The sequence below is a fragment of the Falco naumanni genome, chromosome 5, assembly GCF_017639655.2.
Source record: "Falco naumanni isolate bFalNau1 chromosome 5, bFalNau1.pat, whole genome shotgun sequence".
Taxonomy (NCBI): domain Eukaryota; kingdom Metazoa; phylum Chordata; class Aves; order Falconiformes; family Falconidae; genus Falco; species Falco naumanni.
The window spans coordinates 47,141,589-47,164,050 of NC_054058.1; the positions used below are offsets into that span (position 1 = coordinate 47,141,589).

The 22,462-nt window shown below is 38.0% G+C and overlaps 1 protein-coding gene across 3 annotated transcripts in view; it reads right to left on the reverse strand.

Moving 5' to 3' along the window:
* UHRF1BP1L (UHRF1 binding protein 1 like) overlaps positions 1–22,462 on the reverse strand; it is a 61,584-nt gene that overhangs the window by 12,516 nt on the left and 26,606 nt on the right. For all 3 annotated transcript variants that reach the window (XM_040594838.1, XM_040594839.1, XM_040594840.1), the window contains 11 exons: positions 21,993–22,163; positions 20,567–20,747; positions 19,173–19,256; positions 12,625–12,807; positions 12,404–12,522; positions 10,429–10,570; positions 9,439–9,632; positions 6,027–7,516; positions 5,421–5,596; positions 3,960–4,096; positions 2,253–2,403 (listed from right to left, as the gene is read on the reverse strand). In XM_040594838.1, the coding sequence (XP_040450772.1) occupies positions 2,253–2,403; positions 3,960–4,096; positions 5,421–5,596; positions 6,027–7,516; positions 9,439–9,632; positions 10,429–10,570; positions 12,404–12,522; positions 12,625–12,807; positions 19,173–19,256; positions 20,567–20,747; positions 21,993–22,163 (3,028 nt within the window). The remainder of the gene's footprint in view (positions 1–2,252; positions 2,404–3,959; positions 4,097–5,420; positions 5,597–6,026; positions 7,517–9,438; positions 9,633–10,428; positions 10,571–12,403; positions 12,523–12,624; positions 12,808–19,172; positions 19,257–20,566; positions 20,748–21,992; positions 22,164–22,462) is intronic.

A 22,462-nucleotide genomic window follows, 5' to 3' on the forward strand; every position in this document is an offset into this window, starting at 1 on the left:
GTATGTACCCCAAGTATTTCCAGACCAGAAAAGAGTGCCTGTGTCATTACTAGAAGAAGCCACCAAAGTGTAGAAAAACAGTGGGGAAAAAAAGCCCACATGTTCAGCTTCAGCCCTCAAGTCAATCATGGTTATCTTACAGATAACTAAAAGAGGCACAATTCAAGAGAGGATGGAGTAAAAATTGCATTAAATAATTCAGAAGTGGCTATGAACTGCTCTTCCCTTCTCTTCCAAGCATGACAAGGTCTCAGCAAAAGCACTGTCCTTCCCAGAGGACCTCTGCCATACTCCATGCTCTCCTCTTTTGTTACTGCTGCCAGGTAAGATTTGATAAAAGGCATCATACTGCAGCCAGCCCTGCAGGAAGTACAGCAGCTGCCACATTGCCCTCAAACTTATTCCAGCTATCAGGCACACTTTTCCATTTCTACACCTACTGCATTAACAGTATAGTAGGTTTTAAATCGTTATTTTTACACAGAACACCTTTGTAAACTGTAATTATGACTTGATTTTTCATTGCTCTGCATGGCTCCTCAGTTTACTGGTTACAATTCTTAATTCAGGAATTGGCGAAGTTTTATTAAAGGTCTTGGGAGGGGTTGCTTTTACTGGGATATTTTCTTAAGCTTTTGCTCACTCAGTCTTTTAGTTATATTTTGTTACCATTATCTCATTTAAATTGTTTCTTTTCTTTCTTTTTTTTTTTTTAACTGTTTTCTCCCTTAGTTCTTCTATTAGAATAAACATGGGAGATGGGGAGCAGCAGTGGCTGCAGCAGATTCCTCAGTACAGCAAGCACAGCCCTACAGTGGAGAGAAGGAAAGATGCACATTAAAGAACAGGAGTAACCAGCGACGTAAAGAAAAAACAAAAAAAGTATTGTTGGCTCACCCATCCAGATACCCACCAGAAAGAAAAAAAGGAAGAGATACGAAGTGGAAGTATTTGGAGATTCCAATCACATTATAACCTTACGTCCATAAAATAATCAGCCAGTGCACAAGCCTCTCAATCAGCTGAACCAGAAGAAGCAGGTTCTAGTTTTAGATACACGTGAGAGCAGGAAGGTGTCATGTTCTTACTATTTACTCCCTCTTGCTTTCACAGAGGATATGACAGATACAAACAGAAATCAGTTTGCCCGCTGTATGAACTGAAGGTCAGCCATGAGCCTTCCCTGCTGGACCTCCTTCTTGCCTTCAGATGCCTAAATGCCAACTGCAACACCACGCAACAGCTGCCCAGGCAGCAGCTGCTGGCAACTGCTCAGCTTACCAGTAAATAGTTTCTTTACCTAGAGCATCAGAGGCTGTACCACCAAGCACAACTTCCTGACGAAAATCCATGCTGCTGGAAGGCTGGGAATAAACGGCAGCCAACAGCTGCTGTAGCTGTTTCCTGGGAAAGAAGATGAACCAGAAGCAGGAAGCAGGTGCATCAAGGATCTGCCCCAAAAACCCTACAGCACAACAGAGCTGCATCCAGCAATCCATGTGGAAGGCTGGCAGAGGAGAACAAAGCATACTGTGAGATGCAGCGGCATGCCAATACATCATGCCAAGAAAAAAAACTCACAGTATGTGAACTAGGTTTTCTGGCAGAGAACGCATATGTACTCATGCCCAAGAACAGCTCTGACAATACACTGGTTGATCCACTTGTACAGTATCTGGCATGAAACTACACCCTGTGTTCCTATCAAGCTAAAAAAATAAATAAATAAAAATAAAATAAAAAGGCTGTCCTTGCAGCTCATCTTCTCTGACACAGAGTCAAATTAACTTTTCTTAAAGCGCAGATTGTAATTATAAATCTGTTTAAACTGTGGATGTTAATTTAATCTAGAGAAATAGATCTTGAAGAAAAGAAACAGCCCTTCAAACCAAGGTACATTTAAGCAAAGTACTGTTAGAACAGTAAGGGAGTTCCATCTTCATAAAACAATTAACATAATGCAATGCAACTTACTTGATTTTTTTAAATCAAACTAGTGACTAGAACTCAATGCAATGCATGTTTTGACCTGCACTATCAGAAATGGTTCCATTTTTACTTCCTTCCCTTTTAATCTATGGCAATCAGGAAAGAAATCAGAGTAAATATTCTAAACCAGCATAAAAAGGATGCTATTGTACTAACATAAAACTGCTTTTTTGTTTTAGGGCTAATACAGTGTTTTTATTTACTTTGAATAAATGTTTCAAACTCCAGTTTCACAACACTGAGATATCATTGTTAGTTCTTACCAACAGTTCTGTTGCAAAGATAGTGTCGGACACTGATATTTCCCAACTGATTTGGTACCACTTGGTTGACCTGAAGGCATATTTCTGTGTCTTCACCTCTGATGTCAATTTCACCATTAACACCAAATATTTGGAAAACTACAACAGACATCTGTCAACAAAATCAAGATAAAACAATTTAAGATTATAAATTGAGTTTACAGTGATTACTGTTTTTTAAGTTCTGTCTAAACTTTTTCCACCAACAAAAGGGAAAGACTTTGTATCCATGACTCTTGCTCACAGGAAAGCACAAAGTTTTCTCATTTCTTCTTTTCTTTTTGTACCCATTGGGTTGACAACAGGTTGCTCAACTGTCTGTCCAAAGACAGGCATTTGTAGTTATAACCTACTAATACAATTCAGAACTGGCCAGAAAAGCCATGAAAGTGAGACAGACTTTCCCCACCTATGTCACATCTGGAGTTTTCTAAGGTTGCATTCAACTTTATGCATATCATAATCATAACCAAGCATTCACAGTGCTGAATCAGACCAGGGTAAAGAACCAGGACAGGCTACTGAACTTTGGCTATCTGCATAGTAGTCAGCCCTTTTTCCTCTACCTACTGGATTGCAGTAGCTTTCAAAAAAAGTAGCAGCCAGTTTCAAAACTCAGCTTTGGTATCAGAAGACGTATTTCCATCATCATTACTATTATTTTGGGCTCATTTCTCTGATGACTTTTGAGTTATATTCTACAAGTAGAAAAAAAAATGTTAACATGCATTTGCATAACACTCATTGATCTCTGGTTTTCCATATTACCTATATGCACAGATTGGTTCCTTTTAAATAAATTTTCAATCATTTAAGTGATCTGCCTTTTTTATATTTTTTTCAATGAAGGTGCTCTACAACTGTTTTAAAGCAAAGGTAGGATTACATGACTAATACTACTAAAAAGGAAAAATACGTCAGCAAGCACACAACAGATTTTAGTAAATTCACTGTTTTACTTTGGGCCCATATACTCGGCTTTCCAGTTCATGACCTTAACTGATATGAGAATATAATTTAAGAAGCACAGATTAGGGCAAGGATCTGCAAAGAATAAGCAGATAGGCAGATGGAAGAAGCTGGACTCTGCATGGTGTCTCAGGGAGGGAACCTCTCTGTACACGCACTATTCTTCTAATCTTCTCTAGATAATGGGCATTGTCCTGAAAATCCTGGACAAGAGGCATCTTTGATCTGACCCGGTAGGGCGGCTGTTATGCTCCTACTTGCAAATACTACAGAATGCTAGCAGTGCTAAGGAAACAACTCCACGTAAGAGATGTCAGTTATGGTGCTTCTTTTATCTATACTCAATGATGTTTAAAAACCTCATTTTAAATGTTATGTTCAACAGAGCATAGAGGAACACAATGGCATTACAAAATACTGATATGCATTAAAGCAGAAATATTTTCTGACGTTTTAAAATGGCCGCTGTCATTTATCAACAGTGGCTATAGAGCAGATTAGGACAGTGAATGCTCAGCGTAACTTGGATTTTAATCTTCATTTGTACTTAATACAGGTGCGCTAAATGTATAAGCTTACATAATGCACTAACAAAAGCTTCCAGAACTAGCTGAAAAATCACCTCTATGAGCATTCATTTTCACTCTATTTTAAGGTTTAATTTACTGAAGCACATATTCTAATGAAATTCAATATTACCATTTCTTCACTATTCTCATGCGCATTCTCTGAAGCAGCGCTCATGGCATCTGGAGATGACCCATCACAATTTTCAATCACTGTGCCTCCTTCATGGGCAGTTTCTGATGGACTTTGATAGTTTGTGGCTGTAATACCTTCCATATATACATCAGAAAAAACACAAAGTTAGTACAGCATAACTTGAATTACTTCTACATTAAGAAGAGTCAGCGTCTGTTACTGTATGCATATATTAACTCATTTTTTAAGATGAGCTGAACTGCTTATCAAACAAACATTTATGATTGAACTGCCAAATCCATTCCTCTTACAGGAAATTCACAGTTCTAGATGCTATGCAAGTAAGGCAGGGTATAGCAATAAAACCAAAATCGCACCCTACATGTGCTGCTTAAAAAATTGTGAAGGACCTATTTTAGTCTTCCAAATAAAATATAAAATAGATCCCGCAGATAAAGAAGGTTAAAGATTCCAAGCCATGTATCCAAAACACTGCATAGCGCTTTTAGCACAAATGTTTGTGGTTTTATGTTTAGAGAAATAAGCTATATATGCTTATGTTAGGACAATTATGGTAGTGTTTCCTTGACAACTAAAAAGCATGCAGACTTAACCTGCAGTTAAGTATTGTTTAACAAGCTGAAGAAACATATAAGGGTTATTTAAAATGGAACATGTATTTTACAACATTCTCCCACATAAGCACATGCAGGAATACTCCTACAATCCAAATATGTAACAGGTTTGCAAGTGAAGCATTCATCTCATTACTGCTCTAGACCGAAAATAAATCCTACAGAATGACATGACATTACAGAAATCCTACATGACATTAGAAATGACAAGTCCACAATACTACAGACTACACAGACATAATCACCACATGCCTGAACTCCTCCCTCAGATCAGGAGCAGACACTCATGCACAGATGAGCAAAAATGGGACAAATACCTGCTGTTAGAAAGTCAATAGCTAGGAACTGCTCTGTAAGGTGACTACCAAATCTATCTGCCTGGTAATTAGCATGGTTAAGTATTACTGAAAACTCATTTCTTTTTCATCTGCTTTTAAAACTAAAGCCTCTTTACCACTTCAAGCATAACACTGATTCAGGGTGCAAACCTGTAAACACGGCCAAAGCAATGGCTTTTAGGCAAAGCAGGGAACAGTTCTGCTTAATTCAGAGTTGCAACATAGCAGAGCAATGCTTTTAGTCTCCTTAAGAAAGGAAAATCAAGTAGCATTTAATTAAGTAGCACTACTTCAGCAGCACGCCTTATTGCTGTCCCTGAAATGGTGTGGTGTGAATACACTCGATATCAGTGACTGGAGAAGCTAACACAAATAGCGCTGTGAGGTATCCAGGATTTGCTGCACAACAATCCTTTTCACTATTATTTTAGTAACAAACAACATGTTTATGTATTGCTTAAAAATACTTTGTTAAACCTACTTACCTTTCTCCAGAAAGCTTTGGCTGTCACTTCCATCACTCTCTATCAAATGATCCTCCAGCATCATACTGTCAATAGAGATGGTATCCAGAGAGACCTGTGATGGACTTCTCTTCATGTTCTTGTAAGAAACAGAGAATGCAGGGAGGTTGGACGGGCAGCGTTCCTTAGGCTTTGCACTTTTTAAATATAAAGATATTAGGAAATTATTATTTCAAATTAAAGGAATTACCTAGAAGTTACTTTAAAAAATATTCTCTAAACCAGGCAAGATATACAAGAAATGTCTGATTATTCAATAATCCTATGGCAAGAAAAAGACATAAGCATAGAAACAACATGCATTCCTGTAGATAAACTTCTCAATATTTTTTTCAAATTTCATACCATTTAAACTGCAAGTTTATAGTTTAAATCAATTAACTAACAGTTACTTTTAGCTTTCATTGAATGCTGGATACTGCTTATCCTGTATCTTTATATACTTTTAAAAATTTTCATCTACTAGGTGTTCACTTCCATTAACCACTCCTGAAAGTATGTGGCCAACAAGATTGATAAATATTTTCAAATAGTAGGAAAATTGCTTTAGTATTAAATCTTCTATACCTTGATGAGGACTGGGATGCAAACATTCTAACTGAAGTCACTTTGTCTCTGCTGATTTCAGGTTCTTCAGACTCTAAGCCAATTTCTGTTTCCAAGTCAGTGACATGGTTAGGGCAGCCTTCAGTTGTGCCTTCCTGTTCACTTAACTTACGTGAGGGCATGTTTTTGTCATCCTCTTTATCAATGAAGAACTCAGCAGAATCTTCTCTCTTACTTAAAAAGGGTGCTGAATCCCTAGGATGCAAGCTACTTTTCTCACTCAGAGGTCCACAGACCTCCTCCGAGTCACTTCTGCTGAAAAGTCCACTGCTTCCTCCTTCACTCGTATCTCCCAAACCTTTATCTGAAGCATCATCTGAAAATGACATTCCTTTCTGAAAATCCGTATTACTGTCTGATTTAAACAAAAGAGGATCTATTAAAATTCCTTTATTAACTTCAGCATTCAGAGGCTTGCAGTCATTCACATAATCAAAATTAGCAATACCAGTTTGCACTATCTTATTGCCAACAAATTTGCTCTCTGAAGTAAGAGCTTCCCCATTTCCCAAAGGGGATGCCATGGGACTTCCTTCTTCCACAACTGGAGACTTACAAGGGTTTCCCTGAGTCACTGGATGTAGCAGCAAGGCTAGCTCTGCACTTTTCAGTAGGATCCCAATGCAGACATCTGTTTGCTTTGCAGGTTTTCCCGTCACTGCTTCTACATCGTTCCTTAAGTTTTCCAGGAGCAATACAAGAGATTCATGGAGAAACAGCAAAAAAAGATACTGGTAATGATTGATCTGCACGCTTACATGTTTTTGAACGTGGACAAGCACATGTACATCTGCATCACAGGAAGAGCTTTCAGAAAGCACTCCTGAAGCCTCTGATGTTTGAATGCCATTGGTCAAGGGCTCCACCTCACTGCTGTAATACTCCTTTAGAAGTTTTTTACGTTGCAGTCTATTAGCAAGATCACTAGATTCACTTTTTGGAATGTTCAAAGCTGTCTGATTATGCAATACAAGCTCTTTTTGTGACTTTGCAAATCTTATTGGCTGGCAAATCCAAAGTGAAAGTGGGAATGAGTCCACAAAGCTTATTGGTCTGCCTTTACCACTTTTCGTTCCTTCATAATCTATCCAAAACTGGGAAAAATGCAATGCCCAAACATCAGTAGCTGCAGATGTCTTTAATGCATATTTATTCAATTTTGGGATGATATAACCTTTATAAACATCGTGCATTTTAGTATCTTGTTCATGAGCATGTCTCTGAAAGATCGGATGCAAAAGATTAAAATTCTTCTGGGACTTAGGAAAAGTGGTGAAAGTTCTACTGAAAAATTCACAGTCTTTGAAGTTCTGAAACAAAGCCTCTAGATCAGAGTGCCTGCAGTTTGGCGAGTATCTTGTATTTGTAGCAATCATCTCTGAACTTTGAATGGAAAGTGCACGAGGTTGATCTTTATGAATTTCAGGTTTGTTTTCAGATGGGATGATGAACTGCAAGAGAAATGTATTTTTCTAGTTAGAAATATATAGATTAAGAAGGTATACAATTAAAGAAACAAAGTAATAACCATGACAGCTAAAATGAATATAATTTTATGAGAACTCCAGCATACTAACACAGAACAGGGATAAATCTGGCTCAGATCATCATTTGTGTTTCCTCTCATTTTTAAGAAGGATGCTGTGGCATCTAAACCAGTGTTTGTACAAAAACGTAAGAATCTCAGGCTTTTCTTATCTGAAGGATTTAGAATTATGTCAGCTAAATTAGGCTGAAGCGTCTCATTTCTTCAACTCAGAAACAGCTTCTTAGAAAGTTTCTTCAGGTGTTCCAAGTATTTACAACTTTGAACTCCAAATTATAATTCTCTGACTTTCAATCTGATTTGTCAAATAGGGCTTTTCACTACACTGAGTACTACCATATTTTTATTTCTATGTTAAGATACAAGGAAACGATTAAATGTGCCAACACAGCTGACATTCTTAACATTGCAGAACACAGAATAGTTATTTTGTGACCATTATCTGGTAATCATAATAAATATTTTTTTCATCGTAAAAATACACTCCAACTCCTAAAAACCCAACAAAATAGTTCAGTATACTGGACTTAGTTTAACTTGCGTATCTTTAATGCAAGTTAAAAAGAAATTTTATATTTTAAAAGAAATATATATTTTATGCCAAATCCTGTATCTGATGTTGTTAAATATGGACCTTGGCACACTAGTTTTGCTAGCATCAGTGACACCACCACTGAAAGATCAGAATAAAAAACTCATCCTAAGGACACTTAAAGCTTCATCACTCCCATCTTTTTTGTAAATAAAAGGACTCAGAACAAAATAACCAAATATGTAACTATATAATAATTAACTATACAATATGTAACCATCAAGCACACCAATAATAAAAGATTCATCATTTACTAAAATAAAAATTATGCAGTTAATACAGGGATGAAAGAAATAATATTAATCAAGGTTTGAGGGATTTAAGAACAGTTTTATCTCCTTGTAGTGTAGTGGGCTATTCACATGCAGTAATTCAATATCAGATCAGCCCGTATTCGTAGCTGCCTGGTTGTTAGTTCTCAATTGATTTCATTCAGTACAAACCATGTCCTTTTAAAGTTCCATTAAAAATCCACCAAGAGCCTTAGGAAGATAACCATCTCTCCATACACTGATGTTTTTAGAACCCTTGAAACCTCTCCTGTAGGCACCATCAAAAAGACTCACTGTTTTGTTTACCTCTGAACCAATGTTTAATGCAAATTGAAGGGGACAGGAGCAAATTGTCTGCTCTATAATCCTCTCCTCCAAAGGAGGAAGAGACAAGGGAAGCAAAACTGTGATGCTCAGCTGTATTAGCAAGTACAACTCCTCTGGAATAAACATACAGAAAAGTTGTGTACCTGAACTACCACCAAGGGCCAGTGTGAAACAAAACGGTGAGAATGTGTTTTGGAGAAGGAAATAAACCTTCAGATGAACTGCCTTCTTTACTTCAGGCATTCACTAACAAAGTGAAAAAGTTTTGATATACTACAACCAGAGGCACAAGGGAGGGCCCTTGCATCAATATAGAGTGCAAATACAAATTTTTTGCTAGTTATTTGCTAGTAGTGCTCAATTTTTTTTTTCCTTCTGCTTCATCAGCTTCATTCAAGTCTTCAATACAAAACCAAAATACCCCTAGGATACAGATGAAGTATGGAAGACAGATGTCTGTCTTCAAACCATCATATCCTGCATAGTTTTCCAGAGCAGTGTTGCTTATTGCATGGGTGGGTTGTTCATTTATTTTTCCATTTATTCCTTAAGCTGCTTTGCTAACAGCTTTTCAGAATAAGATAAAAAGGGTTTTCTTCTAAAGAACCATAAAACCACTCCTCAATGCCAGCATACCTTTAACATTAGTCCATCAACTCTAACATCAACATGTTCATCTGATTTTGAATTGTCATTTAACTTGTACATGGCCATGAACTGAATAAGACTCTGTTTCAAATCCAACACAAACTGATTTAGCCAAAGAATACTTCTCTCATCCAGGGTGAACTGTAGAGCATTCAGCTGGCCATACAAATTTGGACATGGAACTACAAGAGAAAACAAAAAAAAAATCATGAGAATAAGTAAAATATTTAGGGGTTGGTTTTGGTTTTTTGTTGTTTTTTAAAAAAAAACACCAAAACACAAGTGCAGATTTACATTTTCACCACTTATTATGCCTGAGAAAGACTGGAAACCCAGTCCTTTGGTCCCAAAGAAGAATAAATTGTTAGGGGATACCTAAAGTGGTGCTTCTTCCTCTCAATCCAAGCAAGTAACTGAGTTTTTGAATGTAAAAGCTAGTATTAGAATAGAATGAAGTCTGAGGAGAGAGGGAGACTGTCCTCATTACACAGGAAGGGCAGGACCAAGAAGATCTGCCTTCCTCAAGTCCCATCCCCAAGAAATCCACTGACATTTCAGTAGATAAAACAGGGCCAGCCCCATAACACATTAATAAAAGTAACTCCAGCAGACCTTCATTGCATCTTAGATACTGCTGCAATAGTCTGAGTTCTTTTACGTAGTCATTGAGTTCTTTCATGTAGCCAGACAGTAGAACTGCAGAAAAAATAAATTATTCATTCTCCAGCATACATGTGTGTGTCAATAAAATTTCCGTGATTTTTTTCAGATTCAAAAGCCATGTTTATAAAAAATAGTATTTACAGGAGTTTGCCAGGAGCAAGGACTGTGGAAATGGAGCAGTGCTGTGTTCCTTCAATTTTAGAAAGCCACTGCCTGTTTCCAGTTGTCAACCTGGAATCAGTAATAAGCTTCATAAAGGTGAAAGTAGCACACAAAATTCATAGTTTGATAGAAAAAAAAAAAAAAAAGCCTTACTAGGAAAGTCTTTTCCGTCTGGGTAGTAATATTCAGTGAATTCAATATGAATAGCTGGCATTTCTGGTGGAAGATAAAGTGACTTCTTATTGCAAGAGATCAGAGCTTTAGGGGAAGAACGACACTGATCCGCTGTTGAAACCTGTAAAAGATAAAAGATTAATTTCATTAATGCATTACATTTTTATGAAACATTAAGCATTTGTAGCTGCAAAGCACTGCCCCTAGTAGGGTAACACTCCACTGCTCTCAGATGTAGATCCCCAACTACACCAAGTGCTGACAATGAGACGCACCTAGTTGCCTTGTAGTGGAAGCAATCTGCATAGAATAGTTTCACAAGAAAACTATACAGTATTAACAGTACCAGATCCCCCTACCTTGATGCAAGGCAGGAGGCAGCAAGTAATTTTCAAAGGTGTTCAGCAGAAGCCTAGAATGATCTGGTATCTTTACTGCAAACACTACAGCTCCTGTGTAAGCAATTATGCTAGGACATGGTGTATTTGCATACTGTCTGTTCAAAAGGATCCCATATCTAGATGATAAGGGATAGATAAGCTAGGTAAGTTTATTACACAAGTGTTTGGAAGTCTTTGTACAGTCCTAAGGACAGATTTCAGTACACAGGCTGACTCTCGACGATATACTGCTAAGTGAGGTGTACAGCACACACCTGACAGAGACACATATGCTTAGCTATGCCCGAAGGTCTACTTCACAGGAGAATCAAGATACTACAGAACAGTAATCCTCCATTTCTGTTTCCTTCCAACATAAATTACGAAGCATGAAAGAGATCGTCTTTTGATACACATTTCACCTTAAATTTCTTGGAATGTGCCCTACTTCAAAATGTTGTCAAAACAAAGCTCTTTCATCCAACACTTAGTAGATCAGACTGCTAGTTCAAAATTAGCCAATGTATTAATATTGAATATATAATGATGTCTACTTGTATTAGCTTTACTGGAAATAATTAATATATAACCTTTATGAGCCTGCTTCACTCTACATAGCCATATTCAAGCTGCAAACACCTCTGTATTAACACACACAATAATTCAAGTAATAACAGCTCTATTGAGAAAAATATCTTTTTGTAAATTGTATAGAAATAGTGACAATTTAAAAAATTGAAAATTAATTTGTGTAGGGAGGAGGAGACAAGAATCTGAAGAGTAGAAGGCAAATGAAAACATCAACAGTACAAAATGATATTATAAAACCACTTCAAACAGCTGAAGGCTTCCAGCAGCAAGCTGCAACCTCCCACTCTACCAGAATCAACATGGCAAAAAAACATTGAAATCTGGAACCAGAACAAGCAAAAGTCACAATGACTAAAGGCACACACTAAGCATTTTGTTAGAAATTTAGAGTAGATCCTCCCATATAACTAATAATCTGTCTTATGAGATATACTCCTCCTTTATTCCAGTTCCCTCCTACTTACACCAAAGAGTAAACCTGGACCACAACCAGAACTAAAACTACTCATTCAGACAAGGTGGGGGGGGGTGAGGGTGTGTGCGCGTGTGCTGGGGGAGGAAGAATGGATAAAGTATCTACTCAAAATATCACTGGAGGAGGGAGGGTCTGGAAGAATAATTAAAAAAAAAATTGTGATGTACTTTGAAAAAGATTATTAACAACAGCATGAAACACAAAACCACATATTAAAACCCTGGGTACCTAACACAATACAATGAAACCATGACATTTCAAATGTGACAGTTTGGGGAGCTTGGATCCAAAACATAATTGTTATAGTGTATCATCATTTAATGTAAAGGTAATAAAATATCCACAAACTTTAACAAACCAGAAACAGGTCCATAAAGGTCTAATCCAATAATGAATGGAAAGACTTCTATTAATTTCCATGGGCTTCAGAACCGTCCCTTAAAAAAACATAGTTATGTAACAGTCAAGGGCAAAATAGCCCCAGTTTTACTAACTTGAAGAAATGTACCTGATATATATTGAAATCTGCAAGTCTAACCACAATAGGACTAGACATCAGTTTGCCCTTTGGTTGTTGGGAAGATACAGAGGAAGCCCTAGGTGTTCCTTTCGGTATCTGTTCCTTGCCTGTAGGAAAGAATAGTGATGGAATCATTGAAAAGAACAGTCTTTTTTAGAACAGTTTTAACATTTCATGGAATTAGAGCATTAGTGATGCAAACAAAGTACCTGTTTGTAAGTTCTGAGGAGATACAGCAGGTGGTGATTTGGGAGGAGAATCTGTGACCTGGTCCTTAACAGCCTGCTTAAGCAGTTCAACGTTGCTTTTGAATTCATTTAGTAATTCTTTGGCCCATCCACTTCTGGTTTTAGTGGCATCACTATAATGCATCCAGTGATTACAGCTGTCTCCTGCAAAAACGAGGAACGGGGGAAATATTAACTCATTTGGAAGTTCGCTTGCAACCTGATAACAATTTTATACTATTTCACAATTCTTCTTCAAAACATAATCTCACTGCATGCTGTAATTATAGAACAACAGAAGTTATAACAGACGTTAAAACAGAAGTTACATATTACATAAAAACAAGTCTCACTGCTTCACAAAATCACTCAGGAAACAATATAATATTGCCACCTGCCTTTTAACACCAGTTACTAATGCTCAAAACTTCATTGAATACTTCTGGTTCACAGATATTTGATGACACATTAATGTCATATGTGAGAACGTGCAAAAAAAATGTTCCATTAAAAAAAGTGAAACCAAGTAACAGCACAATGTTCTCATGCTCATTTTTTCCAAGCTTTATCTTTCCTTCCAGAACTGTGTCCTAAGAAATTCCTGGTCCCTTTCCAGAAATGTATTCTCTTTGTCTTGGCTCTCTAGCACCTCTTATGGCACACAAAAAATAAGGTAAATTCAGTCAGTGCTGCAGCGCACACAGCCTTGAAAATCAAGTCCAGTGAAAATTCTTTTATCCCTAGCATGTTTCTGTCAGTCAAACATTTAAACCCCTGAGAGAAAGTGACACCTCTGCAAACAGTCCCCGTAAAGACTGTCTACCAACCTGTTCAATAATAAGGATGCAATACAAATAACTTCTGTCAAGTGGTGTATCATTCTTTAAATACCAGCATGTGAAAACTTATTTTATTTGGGACTTAATGAGGCTTTGGATACTTACACTGGGGACTGAGTAGATATGGTTGTTACTAAAATAGGAAAATGTTTTGGGAAAAAATTGTGACTTCATCAAGTCTAAATTTCAGCATGGAAGAAGCTTTAAAGGAGGGGCCTATCACAAGAGACATTTTTCCCCACCCTCCTGCCTCACAGCCTTTTGATGGTTATTCATATCCTTCAGGCTAAGGAAGAAGGGAAAGGAACATGGAAGAAAACAGGAAGAGAGCAAGAGGGCAAATATATATTAAATTCAAGTCCATGAAGCTGGGATTCTCCAAAACAGGGCTGAAGTGGGATCACCCCAAGCACATAAACTCTGAAGTACCTACAGGACAGCAGCATTATAGGGAAAGCTCTCATACCCCTTCTGGGAAGTCAGTATGGGCAGGTATCTCTCTGAAGTGCTTGCACACTACTAACACATGCAGCAGTAGGAACATGTGGGAGCAGGAGAAATTGGAGATCTGCATGCGGTTGCAGAGCTATGATCTCACTGGGATCACAGAGACATAGTGAGATAGCACACAAAACTGAAATGCTGCAAGGGATGGACACAAGCTCTTTGGGAAGCACAGGCCAAGAAGGCAAGGAGGATGAATAGCCCCTTCAGTGAGATCAGTGGCAACATCTGGAGCTCTGCCCTGGGATGAATGATGAGCGCTTACAGGTTGGGATTAGAGGGCAGACTCAAATATGGATGACATTGTGGTGAATGTCTGCTACAAATCATCTGATTAGGAAGATGATGAGGTCGTCTTCAGACAAATGGAAGAAGTATCATGACCCTGGTCCTCATTAGAAACTTCAGCCACCCCAGTATCTACTGGAAGGACAACACAGCAAGATACAAGCAATCCATGCAGTTTCTGAAAGTGCACCAATGACCACCTCTTAACAGAGGCAGCCAAAAGAGCACATGCTCTGCTGGACCCGATTCTTATGAAAAAAATAGGGAGAACTCATCAGGGATGTGAAGGTCATGGGTAGCCTTGGCTGCAGTGACCATGATATGGTGGAGTTCAGGATTCTGAGGTGAAGGAACAAGGCAAAAAGCTGAATGACAGCCCAGGCCTTCAGGAAAGCAGCCTTTGGCCTGCTTGAAAGAATCTTGTGGTATATAAGAGGAGTCTAGGAGAGCTGGCTGATGTTTAAGAATCACCTCCAACCCAAAGAACAGTCCACCCTGAAAAGCAGGATATTACCAGATATAGAAGGATGCCCGTGTGGATGAATCAGGAGCTCCTGTCCAAATTCAAAGATAAAAAGGAAGCGCATAAGATGTGGAAATAGCATCAAGTTACCCAAAAAGAATATGGGGGATGGTGTTAGGAATGCCAAAGCCCATCTGGAGTTGAATCTACCAAGGTGCATTAAGGACAAGAAAGGTTTCTACAGGTGTATCACCAGCAAAAGAAAAGAGTAGGAGAAAGCTTGGGCTTGCTGCTGAATGGGACAGGGGACCTGGTGACAAATGACATGGAGAAGACTAAGGTAACTCAATGTCTTCTTTGCCTCAGTCTTCACTGGTAACACTTGTCTTCATTAATTCCCAGGTCCCTGAGACCTTTTGGAAGGTCTGGAGCAAGGAAACCTTCCCCTCAGCTGAGGAGCCTTAACTCATGAAACACTTAAACACATCAGATATACACCAGTCCATGTCAACTTGATGAGATGTGAACGAGTGCTGAGAGCACTGGCCAATGTCATGGGGAGGCCACTATGAATTATCTTTGAAAGTTTATCATTGTATAGTGATCAGGAAAGGCTCTTGAGGACTGGAAGAAAGCAAATGTCATTCCTATCTTCAAGAAGGAGGATGAAAACAAGGAGCCAGTCAGCTTCACCTCAAAGGAGGTAATGGAGGAAGGTAACAGAGGGCAACAGAGCAAATAATCCTGGAAACCATTTCAAAATACGTTAAGGACAGGAAGGTGATTGCGACAGGAAGGTGATTGAGAGTACACATGCATGGATTTATGATGGAGACATGCCTGATGAACTTCACAGCTTTCTACTGTAAGATGACTGGCTTGATGGATGAGGGGAGAGCATCGGATGTTGTTGAGATTTAACAGTGTCTGTAACATCCTCAATGACAAAATGATGAAGTACTGACTAGTTAAGGACACAGTGAGGTGGACTGGAAACTGGCTAAACCGTTAGTCTTCAAGGGTTGGGATCAGCAATATTAACTCCAGCTAGATGCAATCATCTGTGGTGTATCTTCAGGGCCAATATATCTTCATTAATAACCGGGATGATGGGACAGAGTGCACCCTGAACAGCTTTGCTGCAGATGGTACAAAACTAGGAGGAATGGTTGATACACCAGACAGTTGTGCTACCATTCCTCAAAAGGCTAGAAAAGTGACCCCACAGTAATCTCATGAACTTCAAAGGGAAATCAAAGTCCAGCATCTGGAGTACAGGCTAGAGGCTGACCAGTTGGGAAGCAGCTTTGCAGGAAAAAAACCCACAAATCTGATACAGTAAGTTCAATATGAACAAGCAATGTGACCTTGATGCAAGGAAAGCCAACAGCACCTTGGGCTGGCTGCTTAGGAAAAGCACTGCCAGCAGGTCAACAGAGGTGATCCGTGCCCTTTGCTGAATGCTGGCAAGACTATATTTGGAGTGCTGGGTCCTGTTCTGGGTTCCCCACTACAAGGTGGCCATGGATCTACTGGAGGGAGTCCAGCTAACGGTCACAAAGATACTTAAGGGACTAGAACACTGCTCAAGGAAAGGCTGAAACAGCTGGGATCATTTAGCCTGCAGAAGAGAAGGCTCAGAGGGATCTTATCAATGTTATAAATGACTGAGTATGACAGGGGAATAAAGAGAGGGAAGCCAGATTCTTCTCAGTGGTGCCCAGTGACAGGACAAGAGGCCATAAGCACAAAGTGAAATAAATTAAATTGAAACATTAAAAAGAAAAAGCTTTTTCTACTGTGAGGTTGGTTAAACATTGGACTAAATTGCCCAGGGAGGATGTAGAGTCTTCACCCTTGGAGCTATTCAAAACCTAACTGGGCACAATCCCGGGAAGCTAACTTTAATTGACACCACTTTAATCAGAGGGGTTGAACAAGACAGTTTCCAGAGATGCCTTACACCCTCAACTATTCTACAATTCTATATATGGAGATTTCATTACCACATTTATCTGTGAAAAATGAAGAGTGGACCACATTGTAACAAGAAAACAATATTTTAGTGGAGCTGGAATTGATGTTGCTACCACGTGAATTTATTGCTGGTTTTCCAGGAAGAAAATGCTGTCCAGTTTCTCATACTGTCTCAATATAACAGCACAACCACGAATTTCCTGTGCTGCAAAATGTCCTGCATGACGGCAAAGCAGCAGCTTTCTCTGATCATCATCCAGGAACACATCAGCTGCACAGATAACGGATCTTGTATAGAAGTTTCTGTGAGAGCTGGTCTGGGGGACAAGTGAAGTGATGGATTGCTCTACAGACAGGTTTACAACATCCAATAAGTTTGGCTTATGTTAGGGTTATCGCAGTCAACAGACATAAAACCTGCTTAATTTTTGTTAAGTACTATGAAAGGCTATTGTTGGAAGGCTTGATTTTTCAACGGGTTAGAAATTTACCCCACTGCAATTATACCTCAAGACTCTCTTTAGAGTCATTCTGGGTGGGGTCTGTTACAAAAACAAACAAAAAAACCCACACAAGTACTTAATCTGCAAAATGATTGTCGAGAGCTTTTTCCTGAAGTATTAATTGCAATTTCGAAGAAGACTATACCAAAACAGCTATTTCTAAATATGGCATAGGCCAGAAAGGTACAACACCAGAAAACAACCTCCTTGCCCACTGTTATAGAATATTAATACGGTGTCCTTCAGTATGCAATATTGCAGAGCCTTGACTGCAGGGTAGGAATGCTCTGCATGTCAGGTGATAGCCTGATATAGCAGTATATAAAGGCATGATACCTACATGGCTAGAGAAATTCCTTCGAACTTTGAAGATAAAGATGAATATGCTTTTACGTTGAGTAAAGGGACTCTCTGCTCTGTGATGATAGTTTGCCCACAGAATTGCCACACCCACGAAACTGTGAGAAAATTATGACATCTTAAGTCAGAAAAAGAAACTTTCTGGCATGTTCCTTGTCCCTCCACACATACACCCTATTAGATCAAACACCACCTCTAGCAGATTTTTGTCATAGCTTATTAGTGAGACCTAGATTCCTTTTACTTAAACGTATTTGTATGGCACGCTGTTTAAGACCACAGGAGAATACTACCTTTAGAGGCACCACCTTTGTTCTGCAGATGATCTTTTCCATCTCTGTTTTCATGTAGTTGGAGTTACGTCCCATGTAACCATTACCCAAAAGCATTCTCAGTGAGCTTTTAACATGCTCATCCAAGAGCCTACAGTGCATGGTTCTATCTGGCTAAGAACCCTTCCAAAAGAAAGAACTTTACTTATTTCCCTGGTTCTCTACATTTCTCTGAGGGAAGCTCACAGAAATCACAGATAGATCCTACTATGCCTAAGTGAGGGTCTGCATCAGAAGTGACAGTAAATGAAAAACATCTGGGTCACAAGACAGGCATGTGTTAAACCTCTATAACTTAAGGTCCCACTTTTATAGGGCAGGAAACTAGTATCACAAATTTCAAACCATATTAGACCAATCTATAGCAAAGAAATAATACTGGTTTTCTTAAGCATATTCTTTTCTAGGGCTGTGTGTTTTTATTTGACCTACACTAAACCAGATTTTTTAAGATGCAAAAACTATACTTGCTACTTATGGTTGCAGATGGAATCCTGTAATTTCAGTCTCTTTCATCATAAGTGACAAGAAGGACATGAGGCAAGCTATGGCCAATTCACATCTTTAACGTACACGGATAATCACTCCAAACTGACTGGTTTGTGTTAGTAAAAAGCACAACAAAGCATAATCCCCCATTGTACTGGATTGCCTTTGATCTCCAATTCAACAGCAAAAACTTATTTTATCTCTTCTTCTAGATTTCCAAAAAACATATTTACTAGAGATTATCTGTAAGAAATGCTTCTTTGGAAATTGCTAACACCAGTTTAATAACAATTCCTTAACAAAAGGCTATACAACTGAATCTCTACACGCTGGATTCCTGTTTAGCAAAATGAAATAAAAAAGTAAACATCGCTTGGAAATGGACATAAAACGTAAGGCTTCTATAGGGGAATACATCTAGCAGACTGACTCTTGCAAATACCCAGTTAGTGAATTCTTCAGTCTGCCATACTGTCTTCCTCTGTCAACACATGATTCATGTCAGAAATATGTAAACACCGTTTTGTTGACCAAACAGTACAGTGAAAAGGAAAAGTGTTTGGCCTGAAGTAACTCATTCACAGAAATTAAATTGATTCCCACATTATTACTTCCGTTATTTGTGTATGCATACAGAAGGAAATGAAAAGGTGTGTATTTCAAATGCTTGGAACATTATTATCCAAGCTATACACATATACACACACACACACTTTTTAGTATTTGAGCAAGGTAGTTACATTCACAGGTAATTCACAAATGCTCACTTTCATACCTGCTTTGTGAAATGGATAATAGTCCACTGTTAAATAGCTGAAGGAAAGCTGCATGGCCCCTCCTGTAACACGTCTATTTGGGTCTGTAAAATAAAACAATGCTCAGCTCTGCAGACATTGTATTTAGCATGTTAGTTCTCACATTGCTGCATTCCTTTGAACACCTAATAGCTACTTCCTCCTTTCCCTCACTGGCTCTCCTTCCAACTTCATTATCTTCCCTCAAAATTTTCATTCAGGTAGTCTTCACTGGTTTCTAAAGATCAGCTTGAAGAACTCCATGTTCTGTACCTGACCACTACTAAAAAATTGTATATTGTTTTAAATGCTATTAAAAAATAAAGGCAACTCTTTGAACACATATTAGTGCGGTTTTTCCTGAAAGAAAACTTTCCACACTGAATATATGATTATGATCAGTCATTCAAAGTCGTCATTTACTTTCAAGAATAATGTAAATATAATTTGTTTTATTTTATTTGACATATTTTATTGCAGTGAAGAGGTCTTCTGAAAGTCCTCTGTTCTGAATTTTCCACTGCGAAATTCAAACTTTATGGCCAAAATGAAAGACCAGTAAAGAAATCCCACTAAGAATGATAAATCCCAACTGCAGCAGATATAGTACATGTAAGGAAATGTCCTTAGCCAGTGAACCTTATGTTCTGCTGGTCTACAAGCGTCTTTGCTAAAACCTAAGTTTTTTCTTCAGAAAGACCTTGTATGCCTCTAAATTTTTCAGTGACTAGCCAGCTCCTTGGATATACACTGATGTCATTCTCTCCTGATCACTTTTAAAAGGTGTAAAAGAAGTGTCATTTGTCTTTTTTTCTGATTCTAAATTCAGCTATATGCAATAGCTTTTAATTTAAAAAAAAAAGCAAAGTACAAGCATTGCACAGAAAATTATAACCACAAAACACTCGCTCCATTCTTTGTGTGCTGCAGAGCATATCAAATTCTCTAAATTAGTAACCAGAGGACTGCTCTTCTATTAGTCTGTATTTTATAATACTATTACAGAAGCAAATTGTATAGTAACCCTTTCAAGCCTCAGTAATGTTGCCACTGCATTCTTCATAACCCAGTTAACTTACAATATAAAAGCAAAACAGCAGTAACAATCAGACCGGACAGCGTCAGTTTCTAGGACAGGAAAACACTGAGCTACTAGCACTCAATGTAGTTTTTATTGCATTTATTCTAAAATAATTCCATTTAATAATGAAATGTTGTCTTGACAGAGGCATCTAGCTAATTTAAATGTGTCCACAGACACTGAAGACAATTCTGATTATTTCTCTAAAATAAAGACTCTTGATTAACATTACTGTAATCCTCAAAATGTCTTCTAATGATTATGGTTCACAGGCACACGACTTAAAAAAATTACCTTTTTCTTTAGAATGGATATCATCACATATATGTAGATCCAAATGGGAGATTACTAAGTGATGAGAAGTTTCCTTAACATCAAAATCATTAAACAATTTTACTATTGCATCATTTTGATCAGGTGCTGCTGTTGTCTGGTGTGCTTTCACCTGCTGAGAGCTGGGCGCAGGGGCAGAGCTCTGAAAAAACAATTATATCAATTTGTAAAGTTTATCCTTCCTTTCAAGCACAAGTATCCTTGTACTGACTCAAAGCAGGCCTTCGAAATAAGGAAAAAAATCTGAACCCCATGCACTCACCTTGGATGTTACAGAGATTTAAATGTGCTGGTTTGTAACAAAATTAAGTTGAGCTAATGGCTAGATGTCACAAAGAAGCAATGCCAGTGCACCCTCATTCTCCTGTTCCCCACACTTCTTTACACTCCTGTCACTTGCACCCCTAGTATTTTTCTAACTTTTGTTGCAAGCTGTTCAGGGAACCAAACCAACTTAAAACAATCATGTTTTTGTTGGGGTCATTTCTGAGTTCCCCAAACTACATCACAGTAGGGTTGAACGTGAGCTAGTGACAGTATCAGGAAATTGGTGAGATTCAAGTACAGGGAATTGAAGAATCAGGACCTCCTGCTCAGTAACAGCTAACCATCAAATCACATCACATCATTAGGACCACCACAAGAACTAAACCCTCCATTACAATACAGGAGCTTTATTGCAAGAGATTCTTACAAATGATTTTACTCAGTCTTAGTAATAAGTTACGGTTTATTTTTATAGGACTATCTTTTATCAGTGTGTTTGTGCTGCTTCTTCAGAGACAGCAAGTTCCTTTCCCCCAACACTCACAAAGCCCAGCTGGTCTAGTCTGCTGTACATGCTGAAAGGTGACCAGGAGTTAATGTAAGACTATCTTAGGTGCAATATCACATCTACACCAGCAGAAACATGTTAAAAGCAAAATTATTTTTCACTACGTATTCCAACAAGAGAGCTGCACGATGGAAAGCTCTTACTGAAAGCTAATTTTTCAGTACCATGAAACCAAATGGCATGGACTTAAAATCATTATAGTAAGTATATCTATCCACACACTAAGGTTATCTTAGCGTGTCCTTATTACTATTTTTTAATTCATAAACACAAAACATTCGGACAGCAAATTTACTAAGCATGATAGTCAACTGTTAAGTAAATACTTTACATGGACAAATACAACTTTGTTCTTTCCTGAAATTAGCATCAATACATAAAATCTTGTAAAATAGTCTATTTCATACTACTGTGAATCATTCACAATGTAATTTAAAATATATAGATGAATGGAAATAGAACATTCTGTAAAATAAATTAGCACAACTAACCACACTGTGTTGCATTTTAGAACATATAATAATGATATAGCGAGACAACCAATTATCATACCTGTGTTGTTTCAGAAGCCAAGCTTTTTCTCTGTTCTGTTGACTTCTCTATGGCTTCGCTAAGAGATTTGGCATATTGCACCATGGCTTTCAACTGGGAATCGGTCAAAACCCACAGCAAATCATCCAGTATCAGAACCAGTTTTGATGCCACGACATTACAATCCTTTAACTGTAAAATAGAATTTTAAACAAGTCAAATGGGTTCATTATATACGTACATTTCTAATATTAAATGCAAGGAATAAAAAAGTTGAATGCAAAACCACACTTCCCAAAAAGGAAATTTCTTCCACATAAATAGCAAACAGTTTTTATTTTAAATCTTACTCCTCTCATTAACTCAGAAGTACCTAAGATATAGTATATTTATGGCTCGCTTTTTATTTATCTGGTACGCACTGGGTATTAAACTGAGGCATTTCTCTAAATGTATTGCCTGAATCTAGAGAGGTAAGAAAACATGCATTG